The sequence below is a fragment of the Nelumbo lutea genome, chromosome 3, assembly GCF_056320005.1.
Source record: "Nelumbo lutea isolate HS-2025 chromosome 3, American lotus-T2T, whole genome shotgun sequence".
Classification (NCBI taxonomy): domain Eukaryota; kingdom Viridiplantae; phylum Streptophyta; class Magnoliopsida; order Proteales; family Nelumbonaceae; genus Nelumbo; species Nelumbo lutea.
In genome coordinates this window covers 30,394,468-30,416,181 of record NC_142686.1, presented here as the reverse complement: position 1 = coordinate 30,416,181, position 21,714 = coordinate 30,394,468, and the positions used below count along the sequence as shown (strand labels likewise).

General features: G+C 38.0%; 1 protein-coding gene and 1 pseudogene across 7 annotated transcripts; both read right to left on the bottom strand.

The window, feature by feature from the left end:
• Positions 1 to 1,356: 1,356 nt before the first annotated feature.
• On the bottom strand, positions 1,357 to 20,363 carry LOC148863979 (putative RNA-dependent RNA polymerase 1). Of its 7 annotated transcripts, none has more exons than XM_088980631.1 (7): positions 19,991 to 20,179; positions 17,749 to 17,817; positions 16,989 to 17,523; positions 6,670 to 8,567; positions 5,910 to 6,060; positions 1,661 to 2,500; positions 1,357 to 1,574 (listed from the first exon to the last, which is right to left on the bottom strand). In XM_088980631.1, the coding sequence occupies exons 3-6, from the start codon at positions 17,508 to 17,510 to the stop codon at positions 1,661 to 1,663; spliced, it is 3,411 nt and encodes a 1,136-aa protein (XP_088836757.1). In that variant the 5' UTR covers positions 17,511 to 17,523; positions 17,749 to 17,817; positions 19,991 to 20,179; the 3' UTR covers positions 1,357 to 1,574. The 7 variants fall into 7 exon arrangements, with proteins under 7 accessions (XP_088836757.1, XP_088836758.1, XP_088836760.1 ...); XM_088980632.1 differs by having other exon boundaries at positions 19,950 to 20,056; XM_088980634.1 differs by lacking the exon at positions 17,749 to 17,817 and having other exon boundaries at positions 1,357 to 1,580; positions 19,950 to 20,363.
• Positions 14,128 to 15,626, bottom strand: LOC148863980 (putative galacturonosyltransferase-like 6 pseudogene; annotated as a pseudogene).
• Positions 20,364 to 21,714: the final 1,351 nt, after the last annotated feature.

Genomic DNA, 21,714 nt, shown 5'->3' with positions numbered 1-21,714 from the left:
ATAATCAGTTCGGTCAATTGTAAACCCAACCCATTGACTGCTCTACTAGCGGGTCTCCCCACTAGTGCTAACCATGCTTCGAGTCCGGATCAGCTACTATAGCGGTTTCGACCTCTCTACAAGTTAAAAGATCTCCTGCCAACAAAATACCTTCCCAACACCCTATCAACATGATCTGACATCACACATCTTACTAAATAACCAGGACCCACTACAAAAATGGGACCCTCTATGTATGAGATGTGTGGTATCAGACCACGTTGGTAGGGTGTTGGAACATGTTTCATTGGCAGGAGATCTAGACTCCTGATCTGCACGTTGGAAGTGGAGACAGAATCCTATGCAAGGACATAAAGTGAAAGAGTCCCACTTACCAATTGATCCAAATTAACTATAATAGCTTTTTCTTACTTTACATTTTCCTATTTTCAAACATAAAGAGTCCACACCAACTCAGTGAATGTATTGAATTTGCAAGCCAGAAAATAATGACAAAGGGAATGATGTTGGATTTTAATCTCATAAGAGATTAAATCCAATGGGTTTGATTGGTCAATTACATGAGAAATTGCACCTACACACTTGGTTGGAAAATCAGTTTTTCTCTTACAAAAAAAAAAAACCCAATTTTGAACTTGTCCCACATTGGATAATTACAAGGTTTGTTTTCAGTATTTCAATAGGAGCTGATTTGCACTCCTTAGAATTAGTAGAGGAGAGTATGGGGATTCAGTACCATGCAACACGCGCGCACGCGTGTGCGTGTGTGTGTGGCGCAATGAAGCGCTTTAGAGGCGCACTTTGCTCGCAATTCGCGTGGCTCACAATGGGCGGCTCTGGTTTTGGTGCATTGATGACCGTTGATCACCGTTGATGAGATCAACAGTAACGATTCGATCGGGTGTGATCAAAAGGTACAATTCAAAGTTAACAGTCACCAACTGTTAACAACTTTTTAAACAGTCACAATGGTTGAAATTGTGACTGTTCAAGGTGCCTTCTCTAAACCAGCACCTACCTTTTCCTCATACCTCTTCACAAATTATTTAAGGAGCATGAATCAGACTCCAAAACACACAATTTCGAAATTCACTATCTCTCTCTCTCAGTCCGGTCTGCTACAGTCTCACAGAAGGTTTCTTTGGAGACTCTTCAACTTTGCTGGTTACAGATTATCACCCAAGGCTCTGTTCTATCCTGGAAACGAATTTGCCTGTAACCCAACAGCAAACTCAATAAAACTGAGTGGGGGCAAATAACGTTCTAAAGACGGTGTCTTCAGACGCGCCTCAGAGCATCTCCTCCTAAGTTACAGTGACCCCATCTTCCCCAACAAATGATAAGCAAGATATTCACTTCTGATCAATTCAAAACGAAACTTACCAATATCAGCAACTGTAAATAGTTACAAGCTTACAGTTATATTTAGCTTTCTCCGTCATCAGCAATCATTTACATATCTAAATTGTTTTAGCCAACAAACCTAAAAGCTTCATGGAGCTACACAACCCATCCCCGAAACCCTTGGTGGCAGCAAGATTTAATCCCACTTCTCCGCACAGAGAACCTACCAACTGAAACTGAGCCACCATCAGTAGATGTTTTAGCCAACAAATCTAATAAGCAGACGAGACAAAAAAAAAAGACAATATATACATACTTAATTCAACCTCAGACTTCGCCTGAATTGGAGCCCAAGTGATGACTCATCGATAATCCTAATCCTTTTGATGCTAGCTTTTTCTCGCTTAATGTGAATCAGTTTGTCATAGACACACCATGGAAAGCTGAGAAAATGATCCCGCTTCAGTCCCTCGTTGTAGCATCCCCAGTAGTCTGGATGATAGGTCACATGATACCAAGCTGATGCTTTTGCATATACATCATCTGCGTCGGGGCCTGGCCCAGATTTCTCATTAAACCAAGCTCTTGCCTCCTTCCTCAAAGACCTAACTGCCAAGCTGATTGCTTCAACATCCCGTTTTTTTGTGAAGGGCTTGGACAACTTCATTATATTTCCACTAAGGATCTCTGCCTCGGTTTTGATCCCATAGTAGTCCATCAGGTTCCCCAACTTGGAATCATACTCACCTTTGTAATAATAAGCATCACTTAAATAATCTTCAAACCCATCAACCTCCATATCAGGGTCATTAGCTCGTCTTGCCACCTCCTGTGTGAAGGATCTTATAGACCATGTTTGAGGCGCAATGTCTTTAACTACTCTGAAGAGCTTGCCAATCACCCGCTCTGATACATAGGTAGGTTTATCTAGTTTTTCCATGAAATCCGGATATTCCTTCACATACAGATGTTGAGGTATTTCAGCAGGTACACCGGTCTTTGGGAAGTCAACAGCGATTGAGAAAAGCTTTGCAAGCTGTAGACATGCATCACTTTCAGCCTTCTTTGGCTCCTTATCAGCAAAGGCGGTGTGTGCGTTTGCAATGATCCCTAGGCTTTCATTGACTATGTAATTTGTGAAATATTCCTCTATTTCCTGCACCAGAGAAACAAATGCATAACCTATAAAATGAAGTAATGGAAAGAAATAACTTTTTTTTTTGGTTGTTTTATACAAAGCATTCATGCAAGCACCTTTTGAAAGTTCTTCTTTAACATGTAATGTAAATATATCAAGGTCCAAGAAGCAGGTTTCAATGCTAGAGGATGGTAAAATTGTAAGGGTGATCATAGGATGGGCTGGGCCCATCCCAAGCTTAGCACCTATGATAAAGGTAATAGCCCAGGCCTGAGCCCATCCTGGCTGTACTTCAGGCCTAAAACATAAGCGGCAGGTCGATCTTTAGGCCTATGACATTATACTAAAAAATTTAAATATTTATAAGGTTTTATATTATATAAGGTAGAATATTATATGAATAAAAATGTTGTATGGGCCCAAGCCAGGCCGGGTCGGGCTAGGTTTTGGGCTTATGACATTAAAACAACATCAATATGGTCGCCCAACTTCCATTCATCTATAAAGCTCTAGTTTTCACTTTTCAAAATCAATCAAGGTCCTATATCGACTAGTTGTGAAACTATAGCTTTGCTTTCATCTATATATAGATAGTTAACCTTAACCAAGCACTCGTACCCAATATGTGAGTCGACAGAAAACCTAGGCCCAAGACCAGAAGATGAGGGCCAAGTTTGGTTTCCAGGCCCATCTGTAAATGATCGCCACGATGCAACTGTCTATAATGTCAAACAGATAACATTTTCCATAAAATAACTACAATGTATTTAAATAATTACAAATATGCTAAGAAGTAAATGAGCAATGCAAAAACTAAATGTTCTGTTGTTTAAAGAAGAATTAGTGTACATATATACATAAACATTAGGAGATATAAAAACCTCTTATCTCTCAACTCTCTTTTTCTTACAATTGTGTCCAAAAAATTACATGTATTCCCACCCCCTGTTTTTCTAAAGAACTAGCCATACTGTTTGCTTTGTATCAATTGAAGCCTCACTTCCATATCTCTGATCAGCCATCTGAATTTCTTTATTTGGTTTCTGACCACAGAGCATCCTCTCGCTCTTAAAACCACTCATTTACCAGTCTTGAGTCTCCTTCCATGATAAATTATCATATTCATCTTGCTCTCTATCCACCTTCCATGACACCCATAATCTCAGCCCTTAAAGAATCTCCTTTACCAATCAGTCCAGAAAACATTACCACTATATAACCTTCCTTGTCCTTGAAAATACCTCCCATTTCTGAAGGGCCTAGATTCTCCATGCTACTTCCATCAAAATTAAGCTTTAGTAACCCTTTCTCTGGTGGTGTCCAGCTTATACATATCTAACTCTTTTTTGAGGAAGCCTCCGCTATTTCCCTCCACATTCTAATCATATCATATATATCGGAAAAGGTGAAAAGCTCTCCAATGATTTTACCCAATGAGCCATCTTGGCGGTAATGCACTCAATTGCATCCTTCTGCCCTCCTAGAAATTTCTTGTATTTCTTTCTTCCCATATTGTCCAAATAATTGCAGCCCTAGTGCATCTCCACAAAATCTTTCCCCTTTTCTTTGGCCAAACAAAGGTTGTAGGGGCAAACAAGCTTTTGGCAAAGTGGATGGAAGATTCCACCTACACCCAAATAAAGAGAAAAACCAATCCCTAATGGTATGTTTGGTTGCCAAGAAAGGGATGGGAAGAGGGAAGAATCTTTGAAGAATATTCGATTTTCCTATTGTATGTTTTGAAAGAAAAACTGGGATGGGAAGAGAAAGACTTGGGACAGGGTTTCCGAAAACCAATACATGGGGTCACACCAAAATGGTGACACCCCGCTGAGAAAGGAAAATAGAGGCCTTTGTGAGAAAATTTTGTCGAGCCAATAACCCAGAGAGCGTCGTCTTCTTCTCAAACACCGTCCAATGGTCATCTCACCGGCACCACCTCCGCTGATTTTATCAAAAGGTAAGCTCAGATTTGGCATCCTCCCGCGATTTCCACCCATTTTTGTACCATATTTGTCTTCTTTCATTGAATGAATCCCCCTTCAAATCTCACCTTCGTCTACCACCATCCCTGGTCTTCCAGACTAGTTTCCATTCACAGAAAAATGGTAGATCTACTGTTAGAGGCATCGTTCTTCTATGTCAACAGCCATTTCCGTTCATTTTAATGCATGAGCTCCAAATCTGGCTTCTGGTGTCTACCTCTTCCAGATCTGGCAGTGTTATTAGTACTAAACGTTAAAATGAACTCGGATCTGGCGGTTTTTTTGCATCTACCTCTTCCAGATCCAGCGTCTACCTCTTCGTCTACCACCATCCCTGGTCTTCCAGACCAGTTTCCATCACAGAAAAATGGTAAATCTACCGTTAGAGGCGTTGTTCTTCCATATCAACAGCCATTCCCGTTCATTTTCACATCTGAGCTCTAAATCTGACTTCTGGCGTCTACCTCTTCCTACAAAGTTTTCTCATCAACCAAACACTGGAAGCAGATTTTGTAGGATAATAGGTCTCAGCAAACAAACACAGGATACCAAAAATGAGAATAAATTCTCCTTCCTCATCCCATCCTTTCCCATCCCATCCCTTCTCATCCCACTGTTTCTCGGCAACCAAATGGACCATAATGCAAGTAACAAATGGCAAGAACAAGAACATGATCTAAGTAAGTTGGGTATACCCAACTTGTGGGGTAGTGTTAAGTTTCAATTAACAGATGACATGAACTAAGCAAGTTAGGTATACCCAACTCGAGGGATAATGTTGAGTTTCAATCAACAGACTGTGATTAGTTTCTTTTATTTGTTTTTTATCTTTTATTATTGCTTTTTCTTTTATTGATTGGGTGGCCATGGGTATAATGGACATTGTAAACATTATTAATAGTTAATATGGATATAGTTGAAGGGAGTGGCTGCTAGAACTTTTAGCGTCTCCATTATTCTTCCTTCTTTTCTCTCTTCTTCTTTCACATCACATCAATCGTTTTCTCTTGATGTTTTTTTCCATTTTTCTGTTTCCACACAAATCAAATAATTTGCATACCATCCATTATAGGCATTCTTCAAAACAACATCACAAAATCATTTTCCTTTTTCCAAATAAATATGGAACATATAAGAAAATACTATGAAGGATAAATTCTACTATAAAAAGAGGACATTCATGGTTCATAAACTCTGTAAGAATGTATTTCCTGAACATCCTCCGCTAAATTTTGAGTGCTAGTAGACTACTTGAGTGGCACAAGAAAGAGGGGAGAAAGATGAGAAAGATGAGCAGAGAAAGGAAAGAGGGAAAAAATGGATTAGACTTTCAGAACTTCTTCAGCTCAAATCCAGTAAACAAGTATCAATGAATGAATAGTAAATTGAAAATGTCGAGTCCAGTAATTCTAACAGCCTATCATGTTAAGGAATATTAATACCTCATTCGTAACATCATGGTCTAAATTAACACTTGGTTCTGGAAGATATTCCATTGGTTGGATTTGGCGAGGTGGAATAAGATCAGGGTCCCAGCAGACGAAGTAAACATCTCCATCTAAATCACTTCCAGAGCACTCATTTGGATGGGATCTATAATCAAAATTCAAATAATATTAGCATGTTTTGTTTTATAAAAGGAAGGTTTTTTTTTTTTTGAAAGAAGAGAAAGGAACAACTGTAGAAGAGGCTTCCTACACCAAAAAAGGATGGAGAGGAAAATATAAGGTTCAGTTTGGAAGGAGTACAAATACAAATATGTAGAGTGCAAAACATTGTTTTTTGTATTATTTTTGTATGTATTTGCACTGTACATATTTGTACGTGTACTCTATCCAAACTGAGCCAGTTTGGAAGGAGTACAAATACAAACATGTAGAGCGCAAAACCTTATATTTTGTATTATTTTGTATGTATTTGCACTGTACATATTTATATTTGTACTCTTTCCAAACTGACCCTAAGGAAAAAATAATAGAAACAATCAACAAAAGCCCATTAACTGCTGGGAAAGCTAAATTATGTGTTGAATTTATGCCAAGAATTAAATGCTAGTAAATCAACTGACAAAAACACCCAAGCTACCAATACTGCCATAAGAACAGAAATGGAACTTCTTGTAAAAATCATCTAAAGCACTTGAAGCATCACACTAGGATCAAGCATTCCAGAACCCATCAGCAGGTCATCAAAATGTCTCACCTTTTTCCTTCTTGTGGAAACACAACACAATCCACCATATGATGCAAAGCTGGGACATTGACAGCTTGCAAAAGACGCACATCACCAGGATGCAGACAAGGATTTTTAGCAACAATTATCTTTCCCTCTACAATAAATTTATGCTGCTCTGGTTCATTTCCACTAAATACAAAGAGGGAATTTTCATGAAACTGTCTGCGTCCTATGCTAGAAACTTGCACAAATACTTCCCCATATTTCAAAGTTCTAGTTTCATCTAGGCATCCTAGCAGTGATCTTCCATTTGGAACAAATATCCTTGTCTTGGTCCTCAGATCCAACAGTTTTGAAGCCCGAAATGTTTGCAGCATCATTGAAAGGAATGGTTCAGCATTGGGCTCATAACCACACAACAACATTTCTTTGAGAATATTGGTGTTCTCTCCCGGAGACATAATCTCAAGTGCTTTTTGTGCCTTAAGTGAGTCTGTTAAAATAGCATCCAGCTGATCTATAGCTTCTTTTTGCTTCATTTCAAAAATACTATCCCTGACCCCTAAGGTAGACAAAAGCGTTATTATCTGGCGATTGAGAAAACAAGGCTGATACTTGCTCCATGACAATACATCTAGTTTTGTGTTTCGTGATTCATATTTAGACATGCTCCTTCTTAGGGACAATTTCTTCGTAGATGTTGGATCCACAGCAACAACACCTTTGTAGCCACCATATCTGATTTGGAATGCAGATGGAAAGGAACCCTTTAAGCCACACTTTTTTGCCACTTGTTTTGCAAAATCAGCTGAAATTTTCCCAATTCCATCTGAAAAAATGTATTCTATTCCTCTCCGTTCAACCTTTATATCATCAATGATTTCAGTTTCATGCTCATAAACATTCAAAGTTTCCCTGGAAGAGCTGAATGATTGTCCTAATCTGGCTGCATATTTTGCTACATTTCTTATCTTAGAGAAATCACCCATCCACTGTCGAATACTCGCTGCAGTATACCCATTACTTGATGCAAACATCCATGCTGAATTGTCGCGTAACTGACTTGGTGAGAAGGCAAGAAAATCGAACTTTTTATCACCAATAACTATGCCATTTTTCAAGGTAGAAAGTATCCTGTCATAGATTTCTGTATGCCCCTTTTCATTTGCAAATGATGTACGTGGAGATATATCGGTTGAATGAATTTTATCCAAATCCTCATCAACAAAAGAGATACGGATAAAATTATCAATATATCTGGAATACTCACGCAGCACACGATTGGAAACAATAACCTCAGGACCAGAAAAATAAACTTTACAGGGAGTTATCTGAATCCTTCGAACATATACCAAACCATCATCCAATGAGATGAAGGGCAGCTTAGGAGGACGCTTTAGTGTACAGTATGCCCTATACTGTTTGGTTAACCAATTCACAGGCTCATAGCAGCATTCTTTTAAGTGATACAACTTTTCCAAGGCATTTTCTATATAGTCAATGGATATGAAATTAGGATCAACTAACCTAAAAAATGCGGCATCGAGTGTTGGCCCTGAAAGGCAACCATTCTGAACCAAGGAACAAACCTTAAACAGAATTTCATATGGAATGTCAGATCCTTGGCTTGCACCAACAATGGGGACTAAACTTAAACGGCGGGAGAATGGCGCACCACTCTCCAAGATGAATGGACCTTCATCTTCTTTATAATAGGCAAAGTATTCACGGATATTTGGAAGCACATAGCTGTATGGAAGCTCCAAACACAAGGCAGACGATTGTCCAATGCAGCATAAGGGAGTGAAATCAGTTGTTCTATCCCATTGATCATCTGGTTCTCTAAAATAGTTTAAAAGAGGGTCTTCAAACATATTTTCCAAAGAAATTTTAACTTTCTTGAAAATCCTAGGAACACCAGACATCTGTGAACAATAAGAAATGATGTTAGAAATCGATTTTTGATAAGTAATGAAGCCAACAATCTTCTATTAGAAGCAATTAAGTTATTCTTAGAACAAAAAACATGTTTAAGGAAAGGTAATTGCATGCACTACCAGAGCTCAAATTGTCAATACAACGAGGTACTTGGTTTTTTGAATTTGAATTTATTATGAATTCCTAGCATGACATAACATATGAGCTTAGTAGTTCTTGTGCAAATGTAAAATATCTCCAGATATTTTTTTTACAAATAGATGTCCAAGACATCAAGAAAATTACAAAAATACCAGACCTATTAAACTTCCCTAAATTTTCAATTTAACCTAATTCAAAAATCTATGGCTCATCTCCATTGATTGAGAACCCGAACTGGCGGCAATGGCATCTCTCTCTCTCTCTCTCTCTCTCTCTCTCTCCTCTTCCTCCTTTCAATTTCTTCCTCTTCTCCTCTTCCTTCCCCTTCCTCTATAACCGCTATGCCAAAGCTGCCAATAGTAATACTGGAGAGACCCACCACCCCTCCTCCACTGGTCAATTGCCACTGCTATAGTAGCTCTACAATCCCATTTGAACGAGTAGTATCACCACCTTCAGCAGCGATTGGTTCCATCTCTGCATTGTATTGGTCAAATCTCGTTACAGGGTCCAAATGGGTTTTTGGCATCTCCATAGCCACCAAAGTTGTCCTATAATCACCAACAAATAGCCACTTGAATTCTATACTACATCTCACTTCATTCCTATTAAAGTTAGTCAACAGGGGTAGTTTTGTTCTTTTTCCTATTGTTTGTACTATTGTTAGTCAATCGGTATTGTTAACAACCGACCAATTGTAATTTTGACAGTATTTAATAGAAGTATATAAAGGATCGGTTGTCAAGAGAATTGATTGGGTTTCTCTTGACTTCTCCTCCCTTTCTTCCTATCTCTTCTTCTTTTCTCCCTTTTCTTTCCTTTCAAGTCGGAGCACACGGTATCAAAGCCAACTAGACCTGTTCATGGGCCGAGTAGCCCAATGGACCAGCCCAACACGGTTCGTTCTAAGTCGGGCTTGGACATAATTTTAGGCCCGAGTTTAGGGCTTGATAATATATATTAAATAAAAAACATATTTTATTTAATAAAAAATATATATACGATATTTTTTCTTTGTTTTCAAACTGGGCTCGGGCTTCGGGCTTTATATGAGGGCCAGGCTCAGGCTCAAGACCTAGGCCCAATGATCAGGCCTGAATGTATTCTATTAATACATAGACAAAGCCCAGCCTGAACCCGACCCAACCTGGCCCATGAACAGACCTAGAGCCAAAGTGCTCATTAAGGTAATCGACTATTATAGTTAATACACAATAAGAGACTGCCACCAGTCGTCTTCCCCATTTTGAGATCCTAAACCACACAATAATATGGGAAAAGTAGCTAAGCAATGAAGAGATTTAGCAAGTTTACTAACATATAAGAGACTAAAGGGAAACTAAGGTACATAGAAAACAATGTAGACTATGGTCAAAACCAAGAGATACAATACGGGTACAAATAATGGAGGAAGAAGACTTGTCAGCCAAAGTAACAGTCTAAGATGTGGAGGGTGGAGACATGGACAAAAACAAGTTTGAGGAACCAGACATATAGTAAACTCAATTACCCAAAGACTTAGAACTGAAAGAATTGATAGGTACAAAGCTCGTCATATTACAAAAGGATATATACAGGCATATGGGGTGAATTATTCTAAGACCTTTTCACTTGTGGCTAAATTTGGCTTTGTACGGGTTCTCATCTCTCTAGTTGCTCATTTTGATTGGCCTTGCTTCAACTTGATGTCAAGAATGCCTTCCTCCATGATGATCTTTAGGAGAAGCTGAATGTGGAGCAACCTCCTAGGTATGTTACTTAGGGAGAGTTTGGTAAGGTATGTAGGTTTAGAAAGGCTATTATGGGATAAAATAGTGCCCACAAGAATGGTTTGGAAAATTCAGTAGTATGGTGCAAGACTTTGGTTTGAAACAACGCAATGTTGATTACTCTATGTTCAGTAGGGATATCTCCTCTAGAAGATCATCATGGAAGTTTATGTTGATGACGTTGTTCTTACTAGCAGTGATGCACATGGCATTAATGAACTGAAGCAATTCCTACAACAACATTTTCAAACCAAAGACCTAGGAACATCAAAGTATTTCTTGGGACTAAACAATAATAATGGTAAGAAGAATAGGAATAGGAAAGGTGGCAATGCCAATGACTTCTAAGGTTTTAGCAAGGGTCCAATGATGAAAAATCAATGGGGAACCAGCTTGCAACCACCAAAGTAGAGTATGAGAAGTATGGCCAACTTATCATCCACTTAGAATCTACCACCGTGACTACTACTTCCTCAAGAACTGGTTCTTCTTTAGCTTATGCTCATTTAGATATTCATGCCATTGTGAATCGTGCTTCTATCTCAAGTAATTGTAGGATTCCTTGGATAATTGATTCCAGTGCCTCTAACCATATGACCAATATGTCCCATTTATTTTCTACTTACCAACTCTTATATGGTCGAGAGAATATCCCTCTTGTTAATGGCTCTCTTGCTCCCCTCCTTGGCAAGGGAGACATCAAAGCTTCAAATATCCTCACCTTATCTTCAATTCTTTATGTTCCTAAGTTTAACACTAATATGCTTTCAGTTAGTAATTTGACAAAATCCTTGAACTGTAATTTAACTTTTTCCCTTCTAATTGTGTTTTTCAGGACATGAAATCTCAAAAGGTGATTGGGAGTGGCCATGAGGCAAATGGGATATACTTGTAGGATATGCCCGAGTAAAGTCAAGTATCACCTCAAAGAGAAGCCTATGGTTCTAATCAAAGTCATTTAATCATATTATGTTATGTCATTATCGTCTGGTTTATTGGTATTAAATCATTGAGTCTTTTGTTTTTAGCTTTATTTAAAGAGACTAAGTTGTCAAGTCTACATTTTGAGTCATGTGAGTTGCCAAAGCATTGTAGGAATTTTTATCTGACAAGTAATAAAAGATCTATAGTTCCTTTTTATATTATTCACTCTAATGTGTGAGGGCCATATCATTTACCTTTCAAGGGTGGTTATTAAGTACTTCATTCTATTTTTTTTATGAATAGTACTTTATTCTATTTATTGATGACTTTTCTCATTATACCTAGCTTTACCTTGTGCAATCTCGTAATTAAGTGCCAGAGCTTGTGAAACAATTCCATGAATTTGTGTTTACCCAGTTTGATACCCAGATCAAAATATTTCAATATGTTAAGGAATATTTTGAGAAAGACTTTTGTATTTTGAGAGATTTGGAGTTGTGCGTCAAAGTTCTTGTGCTCATACTCCAAAGCAAAATGGAGCGGCGAAGAGAAAGGACTGACATGTTGTTAAAGTAGCTAGGAGAATCCTTTTTGCCTCCCATGTTCCAATGAGATTTTGGGGTAATGCAGTCATGGCAGCTACTATCTTATTAACCGCATGTCTTCTCGAGTCTTGGGGTTCAAATATTCCTTTACTGTTTTGTTCCTTAAATGGTAATGTTTTTCCTATTCCTTTGTGTCTTTGGCTGCACATTTTATGTCCATATTCCCAGCTCTCAAAGACATAAATTTGAACCCAAGGCTCGAAAGTGTATTTTCTTAGGATATGCCTCCACACAAAAAGATTAGTGTTGTTTTAGTCCTACTAGTGGCACTTGCCACCTTTATTGAGTTGTTTGCTGCTCCACTTCCTCTACCATACCCTGTTGACTCCGATGTTGAATCCTTTACAGCACCCTTTGTTCCTTTAGTAGAGTCTTCCTCGTCTTCCAGTTCTTCTATTCCTACTCCTCAACCACCTACTAGTCCTCCAATTTTCACTACTCATCCTATTGTTCAGAGGTGGTACCGAAGGCAAGGGCTACAACATGGACAGGTTGTCCCCCCATCTATATTGAGCCTCCAGCACTCCCAATTCCTGAAGAGAGGGCATGTCCTTTACCACCTACTCCAATACCCTCCTTCCTAGATCTTGACCTACCTATTGTTGTGAAAAAAGCCAAGAGAAAATGTACAACTCACTATATCTCAAAACACCTTTGATACAGCCTGTTGTCACCATCATACTATTCCAACCTAGCCTCTATCTCCTCTCAACCGATACCCAAGTCGGTTGCAGACGCCTTGTCCAAGCCAGAATAAAAGGAGGCTATGAGAATTGAAATAGAAGCACTTCACAAAAATAATACCTGGGATATAGTAAATTTTCCTATTGGGAAGGAACCAATGAGATGTAAATGGGTGTTCACCATCAAGTATCATGTTGATTATATGGAGACCTCCCCAATTGCCAAGATGACTTCAGGGAGAGTTTTGTTGTCCTTGGCAATGATTTATAACTAACTATTATATCAATTTGATGTTAACAGTGCCTTCTTAAATGGGGGCTTAACGGAAGAGATCTATAAGTCGCTTTCTCCTAGCATATGTGGGAAGGAAATGTAGGGAAAGGTGTGCAAATTAAAGAAACCCCTTTATGGCCTCAATTAATCACCTCGAGCTTGGTCTGACAAACACCGGGCTACACTTGTTGAGTTTGGCTACACTCAGACAGAGTCTAACCATACCCTATTTGTTAAGAGGAGAGGTACTCAAGCTACCTTCTTTATTGTTTATGTTGATGATATTGTGGTTACAGGCAATGATGTAGAGGAAGCTTAAGCACACAAGAGCTTCCTTAATTCAGAATTTGAAATTAAGGATTCAATGGAGTTGAGATATTTCTTAGGATTTGAAATTGCCAGGTCTAAAATGGTATCTTCATCTCCTAACGGAAGTATGTGTTAGATCTTCTTATTGAGATTGGGAAACTTGGTGCCAAGCCTACCTCTACACCTATTGGCAAAGACCCCCCTATACTATGGGGTCTGTGACAAAGACCCCCTATACTTTATTTTGCAACAAAGGCCCCCATGTACTATGACTGTGAAACAAAGACCCCCTTCCGTTAGCTTTCCATTGAAATTCGCGGTTGCAATATTTTTTAATCCCCATACTACCCTTGTAATAAGGACAATTGGGAGAAAAACACTGCTCATCTTCCCTGAACATCTTCTTTTGGATGCCTGACAAATAGTATCGGGTTTACATTATGTTTCTTTCTCTCATGTTAAGAGACAATTTAATGGATTAGCTCATGCCATGGCTGCATGGTGCTATGGGTCGAACATTGAAGATGAATGGGTTTCGAACCCACCACTTTATATTCAAAGTTTTCTAAGTAATTAAGCAATTTTCTGAAGCAAAAAAAAAAAAAAAAAAAAAAAAAACTTCCCTGACCTCATGATACACAAACAGTAATGGTACCTTAGATTCCTTCACATTTTTCTCTCTCCCTCTCTCTCTCCCCTTATTTCTCTTCTTCCCCTTCCTCTTTCTCTTCTCTTTCATTAACGCCCAAGCTACTTTTAACAGCAATAGCCCAATTCCAGAATCATGAGCAAGAAGGTGATTCTCCTACGACTGCGACTAAAGTTGAGGTAGTGATTTGCTGTCACAGTGAAGGTCCATATAGGTCGTATGGGGCCCAGAGTGCGCCGAGAGGGCATGGCCGTTTGGAGTCTAGCCGGAGCCAAGGCTTACTGTTTCCGCTCCAGTGCAAGAGGCTGACGGGACCTCGGTGGAGATCGCGAAAGGTCATATTGGTTCCATCTATGCTCGATCGATGCCACGTGTCCAGCGAAAACCAGCAGAAACGGTGGCAGCGATCCTAGCTGGAAAATTCGGCTCCTTTTTGGATCTCCATCCACCGTTCAATCCTCTTTGTGTATCCATACCTCCACTTCGCTAGATCCATGACCATGATACTTGTGTTGAAATAGCATGGTTTTCTACCCACAAACGTGCCGAAAAACCGCCTGTGGGACCAAAAGCTCTCTGTGAAATACTTGGTGAAGTTGGCATGGCTATACTCCAATGCCCCAACTATTCTAGAGCCAAGGTTTGTAGTCCATAGCTTCGAAACATCATTAACCACCACAACATCAGAATCCAGATATATAACCCGATGAATGCAAGGCTCGAGAATGTCAGCGAGGTAATTCCTCGCGTAATTCAACGGTTGCTCGAGTGCTTGCCTCACCGAAGTCGAGATCAGGTTCCTCACGATCCTTGGATCGAAGAAATAGACCTTGAATTTTGACTAGGGGAACGCAAGAGAATCGCCTTCTTGCTCATGGTCCTGGAATTGGGTTGTTGTTGTTGAAAGCAACCTAGTCGTTAATGAAAGAGAAGAGAAAGGGGAAGGGGAAGAAGAGAAATCGGGAGAGAGAGAGAGAGAGAGAGAGGGAGAGAGATAAGAGAGAGAGAAATGTGAAGGAACACGATCGTAAGGTTGGGGAAGATGAACAGTGTTTTTCTCCCAACTGTCCTTAATTACAAGGGTACTATGGGGATTAAAAAATATTGCAATGTTGGATTTTCAAAGGAAAGCTAATGGAAGGGGGTCTTTGTCTCACGATCATAGTACAAGGAGATCTTTGTTGCAAAATAAAGTATAGGGGGGTCTTTGTCATAGACCCCATAGTACAGGGGGGTCTTTGTAATTTACCCTAACATTTTTCACAACCAAATTCAGCATGACAGAACAAAAAACATTAACTAGACAAACAAAAGAGTGGCATCAAGAGAAGTGTGCCTTTCTTTCATTGCCTCAAATAACAGTTAGTAGATGTTTTGACCAACCAAGGGTATCCGTAAGACAAGGTTGTATGAACTTTCATTCTCAAACCTTTTTTATGGTCTAATTAAATTTCATCATTTATCAAGAAAAAAAGACAAGGTTATAACACTACCTAAGCAAGTTGAGCATGATTGATATCAATGCTGAACTCGAGGGGGAGTGTAGAGATGATGAGCCAAATGGGTCATAGTTCCTTTCTTTTATTTAAAGCATTGTTTATGACTTATGTTTGTTAGTGGGCCTTAGTTATGGGCTTGTTTCATTTTTATTATTACCTTTATTGTGAAGATCGCCCTACCAAGGGTATTCATGTAATTGTATTCACATTATAATCAAAGAATAAAATATATTTTCGAGGGCTGGAGAGAAGTTCAATAAACTCTCTTCTTCTTTCCCTTTCTTCTTTTCTCTTCCATCTGCTTCCTTTTTTGCTTTATTTTTCAGATTTATACAGGCAGGATTCACAACTATATCCATAGCTTTCCAACCTATTCAGCTAAAAAGTCCACCTTCCTTGACTCTTAAGTACAACCCATGTAACTCCTATTGTCAAACACCTACTCACATTTCAAATGCATTCTTAACCACTTCTAGACTATAGATCTAGAACCAAATGCATCTGGCACAAGGCATCTTTATCAAGACAACTCAGGTGTCATGCTAAATCACATCCAACTAACTTCAAAGTGCAAAGCATAATGCATGGATGAGTAACACCATGAAGTTTATATAAGAAAATTGTCATAATCAACTAGAAAATTAAGCCAACCAAAGTGGTTAATCTATTTATTAGATGAGAGTTTTCTTATTTTTGTTTGATACCATTAATATCAAGTTAAGACCAGTGTTTTAAAAGGTGTGGGAGGCATACACCTGGAGGCGCGCCTCTAGGCTAGGCACTCCCAGAACGCCCTCAGGTGCAAGAGGCGCATGGCTCAAGTGCAAGAGGCACACGCCTCATGTGCTTTTTTCATGAGGCATGCTAAAGGCGTACACCTCATGCACACCACATATAAAAAGACTGAAAGAAAAGGAAAAAAGAAAATAGGAAATGGAAGGAAAAGAAAAGAAAGGGAAGGGAAAGAAAGAGAAAGAAAGAAAAGGAAAAATAAAAAAGGAAATGAAAGGGAAGGGAAGAAAAGATAAGGGAAAAGACAATACCCCCCCTTTCAACTAATGTTGTGCATCTTTAGTCTTCTTAATATAAAATATTTTTATTAAAAATAAAGAAAAAACGAGATCCCCCCTTCCTCTTCTTCCTCCTCCCCTTCCTTTTCCTTCTTCCTCTTAACCCCCCTCCTCTTAAGGAGGCTTACGCCTCCTTGTGTTTGGGAGGCTTACGCCTCTTACGTTCTAAACTACGCCTTACACCTCTAGGTAGTGGAACGCCTCGCATCACGCCTCTGTGTTTTAAAACATTGGTTAAGACTAAACACCTAATAAGAAAAGAAAATTCGATGGGGTAGACTAATATGCAGAGATAGAGCAATAGGTTTTGATTTTTTTATAAGGAGGTTTTATCTTCAAGTAGGCCTATGGTCACCACTAGCAACGACTTATTCAGTGATCCAATAGACAAAGTCATTGTCAAAGAAAATACAGATTTATGATTTATTTCTCCAACAATCAATAAGTGGGAGTCTATCATAAACTAATTTCTCAAGATATGTTACCTGAATCAAGAGAAACTTCTTATTTTGACCACGTGGATGACGCAGCTGGATTTGCCAAATATTTTCATAAGAAAGTCCGAGCTTGTAATCAATAGGAAATTGGGACAGAAAGAAGTGCAACTTTCGCAAGCCAAACTCAAATCTCACTGCAACATCAGCCCCTTTCCAAAGAACAGAAAATTTTTCAGGTGAAACCTGGCAGCCAAAATGTAAAGTTGTATGCTCCAAACTAAGCAGTGACATCCTTGGCTTCGCTACGATATCACGCTCTACGTCCCTAACCTTCAGATAATGAGTCCCATAGCATAGGCGCCGATTAACCAAGGAGGTTATTACATCAGAACTTCCAGATGTTGTGAATTGGACAATAACAAAAGCAAATCTTGCATGTCCCTTATTCTTGTGATGCCTAACTTTGAGTGCATAAACAGTTCCATCTCCTGTATATCTCTCTAAAAACTCCTTGACTGCTTCTGCAGTCACATTTGCAGGGAATCCAGATAGATGAATTGTCTTACCCATTGAGCAAATAAAACTGCAATTCCATGAATAATACCACATAAGTATTGTACAGTTGTTAACAGGGATCACTCTGGAGTTTTACAAAGAGGGTAAGGAAATTAAAATTTGCAGGGTTAGGTAGCAAGGTCAGCCTAACCTATATAAAAGCCCCATATCACAATTATCATTATTTTATAAAATTAAATAAAATATTCACCATATTTGATAGACAATACATGACTTTCTAGTTCATATATACATTAAGATAAAACTTATATACAGCAGGCACGACAGATGCTTAGAAGCAAGATTAACCAATATCTCTAACCTGCAAAACAATACAAAACAAAAGTCCTAATCAATTTGAGCTAACAAAAATATAAGAATATACAAAATTGTTAATCTTCTAATTGTTAAAAAGTATGTAAGCCAATGAATTCAATCATAAATTGAAAAACATTAAGACAATCTTATAAACAATTATTATGTTATTTACATTATCCAAAATAGAAACAACAATAGAATATAAAAGTAATAAAAACAAATAAACATTTGGTAACCAAGATCTTAACATTAGACAGTATTGTAAAAGCCCTGGCTTCATTAATCTTGTAATCATTGCCATAGCACAAAATGAGAAAAGAAAAAGCAGAACAAAAAGAATCTACTGCATTCTGCTCAAAATTCACTGTCAAAAAAAACACCTAACATAAGAAGTAATTTTGGAAAATGATATTGCAAAATCTTCAAAATTGTGTTATGTTTATGACATCTAATCAATGGATCCCAACTTCTAGTAAGCACACACACACACACACAAAATTATATATCAAGTGATGATCAGAGGATGCAAACAGAAAAATGTTAACCGAACCGTGGGCCTTCTTTTGTAGTCAAACCGGTACTACCGGTTTTTGGAAAACCGGTAACCGAAACCGAACCAAAGCCTATCAGTTAACCGGTTGACCGGTTCGGTTAACCGTCGGTTCGATTTGTCAGTTTTTTTGGTTTTTTAATTTTTACAATACATATTGTAAAAATATATATAAATATATAATAAAAAATATAAATATATATAAAATATTATATTTTAAATAAAAATTATATATCATATATTATAAATATATATTTATAAATATAATGCATATTTATTAATTTATAATATATAAAAATATATAATATACATAAATATATATAATATATAGAAATATATGTATACCGGTCGATTGGGTTAACTGCCGGTTTTCTATATTGGTTAACCAAAACTGAACCAGTACCTTCATTTTTTAAAAACACCGAACCAAAAACAAACTGACCGGTTCGGTTTTTCGGTTTTTTTTTTTTTTTTGCTCACCCCTAGCATATTGTGCTCCAGTGGATTAAATCCAATAGTGAATATGAAACATGAAATAAAAAATTCTCTTTGATCTTGGAACAGTTCTGCACAGAAAATTTATTAAAAAAATCCATCAATAATCAGGAGAACTGTGAGAAATATATACTGCAACTGCCTTAAAGATTGCTTCGTTCTGGTTTCTGAATGCAAGAGGAAATAGTGTTCTCCTTGATATTTTCTAGCCATGACAGTAACTTACAAAGTCAATCATTAATTTGGTGCTTATGTAGATATTTTATGAGTTTATGGACAAAAATGCTCTCTCCCCTTTTCTCCCAGATAGAGAAGCAAATCAGTGTTTTATTGTGTAAAGTGGTGAAGACGGGTGTTGAAGCCAGGCCCATGCCACAAATGCCATGGCCTTTTACTTGATACTCTTATGAACTCCTGTTATATTTTAGCAATAATGTCATGCAGAAGAAGCTAACAAAATCAGATCACTGCAACATACTTTGTCCATCTCACAGCAGATGAATGAAACACAGGGAAGAATCCCTGTAACAAGCTTGATATTAGATGGAGTACGATCATTGAGTATTCATGAAAATTTAGATGATATCAACTCTTGTATCACATAATTCAGCACAAAGACATAATAAAATAAAGAAAATAAAAAGTCTAGATCTATGATACATCAACATATATTACAGGGATTGGGTGATAAGGAATCGTTAAAGAAATGGGCTAAAAAAGTACTGTTAAACAAATGGAATAATTGCAGCAAACCATTCAACACCACAAATTAAATTCAAGCTATAAACATCAAATCGGAAACATCAAATCTTCTTTCCACTCTTTCCCATCAAAACGAGATGCCCTTAAACATACAACCCCTAATATTCTGAAGGAACTAAACTACATGAATCAAGACTCCACTCATCACCCACTTGAAGAATCAAGACTCTATCCAATCATAGTGGTTCATTTCACAGGAACGAAAAGAACAAGAAAGTACCGTCACCCACCAACGATCATACTAAACACTTCAACGACAAACCACACTTATAACACATCATAAGAAAGAAAGTTACTCATCAAAAGAACATAAAAAACAAACATCTAACCTTTAAGTTCAAATATTTCTATCAAGCAAGCAGACTCTTACTCGTCACAGCAACACCCACTATCTGAATAGTTCAAAACTTCATGGGAGGAAGTTCATAATCCATGGTTGCAACTTGCAAGCTTCGATAGAAATCGGGCTTCAAAACTGAGTGTCACTTTTAGTCCATATATATATAGCACAATACTGCCAGTATGCGTACGACTGTACGAGTAAGATATGAAGATATTCACACTTCAGAGACCGAATAATGCAATACAAGCAAGCATTCCAATGAAACTATACAGACTCCTTCATAACAACTGGATTGAAGGCTTTGGTCTGAGACATTACAGATTTGAGCAGTGGTCTATGACAAATCTACAGGCCTATCGCTTGATAACTGTTGGATTGGGATCGTTGTAACGTGGCCCCATGTCCCACGATTTTAGGATTTAAGCTGATTATACGGGACCAAGAAAATTTCCTGGATCGGTTACTTTCAACTTTCCTTCTGCTTTTTTTTTAGCCGATTTTCTAGTCAACTAGGCCGAACTTCCGAGTCGTCTCAAGTCACGAAAATCAGAAAATGATGGGGTGAGCAAAAAAATCCGATAAACCGAACCGGTCTGTTTGGTTTCGGTTCGGTGATTTTAAAAAATCGAAGGTATCGGTTCGATTTTGGTTAACCAATTTAAAAAACCAGTGATTAACCGAACCAACCAGTATACATATTTTCGTATATATTTATGTATATTATATATATTATATGTATTTTATATATTATAAATTAATAAATATGCATTATATATAAATATATATTTATAATATATTATATATTATATATTATTTAAAATATAATATTTATATATATTTATTATTTTTATTATATATTTATATAATAAATATTATAAAGTCAAAAAACCGAAACACCGACAAACCGAACCGTCAATAACCGAATCGGTCAACCGGTTAACCGACTGATTTCGGTTCGGTTCCGGTTACCGGTTCGGTCCAAAAAAGACCCACGGTTCGGGTTTATGGCTTTTTCTGTGTCTAACATGCGCCGGTGGCACTGGTAGCGTAGTTTGTCATAGGTTTGAATTGGGACCCACCATTTTCGTGGTCGGACACGTGGCCCCACATCCTAAATCATTGATGATGCCATTTGGCTTCTAAAGTGATTTAAAACCGGGTCCCACCTAACTTTGTCGATAGATTTATTACTTGATCTATCTCTATTCTCTAATAATTGTGGCTTTGTCTTTCTTCGTTGTTAAGAACTCTCAGCTGAGTGCCAGAGTGTCACGGGGGGGTCGCTTGGCAGGCTAAGCCTGTCTCAGACCGTGACATGAGTGCTCCGTCAAATGTGTGAGAGCTAAACAAGTACTTTTTTTTTTTGTATGGGATACGGTACGACCAATCCACTATCATAGGAATAATTGTGGAAATGGAAAACTTGGCCATCAAGCAATTAATTACGATTGGAAATGTATTTTGTGGAAATCGAAAAGCTTGGCTGACAAGCCTTCTCCAATTCCCAACTGTACGGACATGGGATAGACTCGGGACTGTTTGGTATCGTGGGCGTTTCTAAACGATGCCACGTCAATTAGCCGTGGGCGTTTATTCGCATTTGAACCATTATTTGGTTTAGGACCAGGGAACCCGTCCCAACCTTACGAGCTGTTTATCAAAATGTTATAGGGTTTGGAACAGGTTTGGAACGTATTTTAGATTAAAACCTTATTGGTTTGGGATGGGTTTAGTTACTAAGATAATTATTT